The following is a 3,616-nucleotide window of genomic DNA, read 5'->3' as shown; positions in this document are numbered from 1 at the left end:
TCCTCACCGGCCTTCCCAAGAAGACCATTAGACAGCTGGAGCTCATCCAGAACGCTGCTGCCAGAATTCTGACTAGAACCAGAAAATCTGAGCATATCACACCAGTCCTCAGGTCCTTACACTGGCTTCCAGTTATATTTAGGATTGATTTTAAAGTACTTTTTCTCGTTTATAAATCACTCAATGGCCTAGGACCTAAATACATAGCAGATATGTTCACTGATTATAAACCTAACAGACCACTCAGATCATTAGGATCGAGTCAGTTAGAAATACCAAGGGTTCACACAAAACAAGGGGAGTCCGCTTTTAGTTATTATGCCGTCCGCAGTTGGAATCAGCTTCCAGAAGAGATCAGATGTGCTAAAATATTAGTCACATTTAAATGCAGACTCAAAACTCATCTGTTTAGCTGTGCATTTACAGAATGAGCACTGTGCAATGTCCGAACTGATTGCACTATATTTTATGTATAATCATTTTCTATTCTTAACTGTTTTAAATTAATTTTAAACCTCTTAAATCAATTTTTAAATCATTTTCAAAGTTTTAAATTCCTTGTTTTATTGTTGTGATTATTATTTTATTATTTTTTTTTATTTATTTTATGTAAAGTACTTTGAATTACCATTCTGTATGAAATGTGCTATATAAATAAACTTGCCTTGCCTTGCCTTTTTCACAATAGGCAGGTCTATTTATTTATTTAGTTATCATTTGCTAAGTAGCTATTGAATAAATGCGGTAAACATGAAATTTCATTAGTATTGGTATTAACTACTGATATTTTCATATATCATATTCAGGGTTTATTCTGTGATTACTCTTCTTCATGATCACCTTATCATGTTTATTTTGTATTTATTATCAGCTGATTGTTCATTATCTCATATTTGTCTGTTCTGTGACACGTTATAGCCATTCTGCCGCCACAGACAGGCTGCTGTCCTTCACCTCCGCCAGTACACTGCCCTCTGTGCTGTCACTAACACAGTCCAACCCATCCCTCACCGCTGTTTTTCTTTCTTCCCTAGACACGGCAAGCCCGCAGGTCAGCGGCGAGAAGAAGGTTCAACGAGATTGGAGCGACTTTAAAATTTGATGACTCCTTCCGCTGTCCCACAAGAGACAGCCATCAGCCCTAAAGAGTAATACCATCTCTCTTTTTCATTCTTCTGAAGTCATCTGTTGTGTAGGATTTAATGTAGATTTAATAATTTTTGTAAATTATCATTTTAAAAATGTTATTAACCAAATTTAACTTAATTGTAAAAATTATAATCAATTAATTTACATTTGTTTTAGTATGTTAGTCAACACATCAAAATAAGTGTACTTTTTAAAAGCACAATGAACGATTATTAAAACAGAATTTAACATTGGTGCTCTATGGACCAATAGAAAAAAAAAAAACTAATGGGAAGCAAATTTAATTTAAATAAAATCTTAGTAAACTTTTTTTTTTTTTTTGAGATATCAACTTCAAATACGGAACACAACTTGTTTCATGATTCATGGTTTTGATGTTCTTGTTGTTTTAGAGAAAAACATGTTTTGGAAAATATATATTTCATATAGAATTTTAAAAGAGTATTTTTGTATACCATAAAATCCCCTAAAAATTCTAAATATTAAATAAAAAAAAATAAACAAGTACATTTATTTCATTGAAATGAAATCAATCAATCAATCAATCAATCATGCGAGAATCACCAGAGGGTAAAACATTTACTTTTACTTTCCATTTGACATTATTACAAATACAATATTTTGAAGAATGTGTGTAACTAAAGAGTTGCTGGTCCCCATTGACTTCCACAGTAATTTTCAATGGGGTCCATCTACTGTTAATTTGCCAGTATCTTTCCAAATATCTTCTTTTACGTTTGGCAGAAGAAATAAATTAATGCAGGTTTTGGGTGAATAAATTATGACAGAATTTTTATATTTGGGTTACTATCCCTTTAAGTGCATTGAGAAAACAAGTACTCGGTTTTAAGTTTTCTGTTATTTCATTAATATTATATTGCCTGCAAGTTTTCAATAATTTTACAGTTAATTTAATGTATTTTGTAATTTATTTATTGTGTAAATGATCATTTTTAACTAGTACTGGGAAACGATTAATCGTGATTAATTGCATCCAAAATAAAGATTTTTGTTTATATAATATATGTGTGTGTGTACTGTATATATGTATATATAAAGACACACACATACAGTATATATTTTGAAAATATTTATATATATATTTACATGTATATATTTATATTCATATAATTTATATTATATATAAATATATTTAATATATAAACATACATTTTTTCTTAAATTTGTACATGCATGTGTGTGTCTTTATATATACATAATAAATATACATAGTACACACACATTCATTATGTACACAAAAACTTTTATTTTGGATGCGATTAATCGCTATTAATCGTTGCCCAGCACTATTTGTTAACTTATCTTTACTCAAAACAGCCATAAAAAAAGTTATTTTTGTGGAAAAAGAAAGCACCCTGAGATGAAAGTGTACGACTGGGATGTTGTCCGACACAAAACATTTTTTTTTTTACACTGGTACTGGTGTAGTTTCTGTAGTCCTGTCTGGTGCATATGACAGCTCTGTTTCATCTCACTGCTGTGTAGTGTGACAGATGCACTTGTTTTCTATTCGGGTTTGTATTTCCAAAAAATCTGCACTACCAGCTGAGACATCTGCACTTCATTTGGGTTTTGAGAGTGTTTTGTTTATCGTTGGCCTCTCTCTCTCTGTTTTCAACCCGTCCCATTGCTGGCCAGGTCATCTGATTATGGGGAGGAATATGGAATAATTTGTCTGAACCCCTACTGGACTTTCTCCCCTGAGTATACACTCCTCACACTGTATTCCAAGGACTATCCAACCATTTCCTACCGGGACATATTTGAGGACTCAATTCACTACTTCAACCAATGGAAACGGAGCACAATAATTGTTCTCCATCGCTGGCTTTTGGAACATATTGCCTTTTACATCCCCACGGCCGGGACTGTCTATGTGTTTGCTGCCGACTACAGTATGCATTGTTTACTGGATGGTCTGGGTTGAAGAACGACACCTCGCTGAAGAGGTGAGTATACATCTGCTCTATAGAGAACACTCACCTTGAAGTGTCTCTCCCTGCTAAAGCAAATAGAAACATTAGAAGTTGTTTTTCTTAAACTTTCACATTGGGAAATATTATAATGTGTTCTATCAAGATGCAATCAATCAAAATGCAAACAGTTTGATTGTTTTAAAAAGGTTTTGTCATTGAAATTATATAGACCATTATTCTCAATAAATGCTTGTGTACTTGACATCGGCCTCACGTTACATAAACATAATAGCATTTAAATGTATTGTAATATTATATTATATTATATTATTTATTATATTAAGAATGTATTCATTTCAAAATCAGCATTCAATCATTTAAAAAAATCAGCTTTGCCATCACAGGAATGAATTGCACTTTAAAATATATTAAAATAGAAATCAGTTACTTTCAAAGGGGTCATATGATGCAATTTAAATTTTTCCTTTCTCTTTGGAGTGTTACAAGCTCTTGGTGCATAAAGAAGATCT

At 32.1% G+C, this 3,616-nt stretch overlaps 1 protein-coding gene across 1 annotated transcript in view; it reads left to right on the top strand.

The window, feature by feature from the left end:
* Positions 1-3,616, top strand: part of LOC107697541 (leucine-rich repeat and fibronectin type III domain-containing protein 1-like protein) — an 87,849-nt gene that overhangs the window by 73,314 nt on the left and 10,919 nt on the right. The window contains exon 4 of the mRNA XM_016498338.1: positions 1,035-1,148. Within this exon, the coding sequence (XP_016353824.1) occupies positions 1,035-1,102 (68 nt within the window). The 3' untranslated portion in view covers positions 1,103-1,148. The remainder of the gene's footprint in view (positions 1-1,034; positions 1,149-3,616) is intronic.

The sequence above is a fragment of the Sinocyclocheilus anshuiensis genome, unplaced genomic scaffold (genome assembly GCF_001515605.1).
Source record: "Sinocyclocheilus anshuiensis isolate Anshui unplaced genomic scaffold, SAMN03320099.WGS_v1.1 scaffold1902, whole genome shotgun sequence".
In the NCBI taxonomy this organism is placed as follows: Eukaryota; Metazoa; Chordata; class Actinopteri; order Cypriniformes; family Cyprinidae; genus Sinocyclocheilus; species Sinocyclocheilus anshuiensis.
Note: the sequence above shows the minus strand (reverse complement) of the source record. Positions and strands in the feature narration are given on the sequence as shown.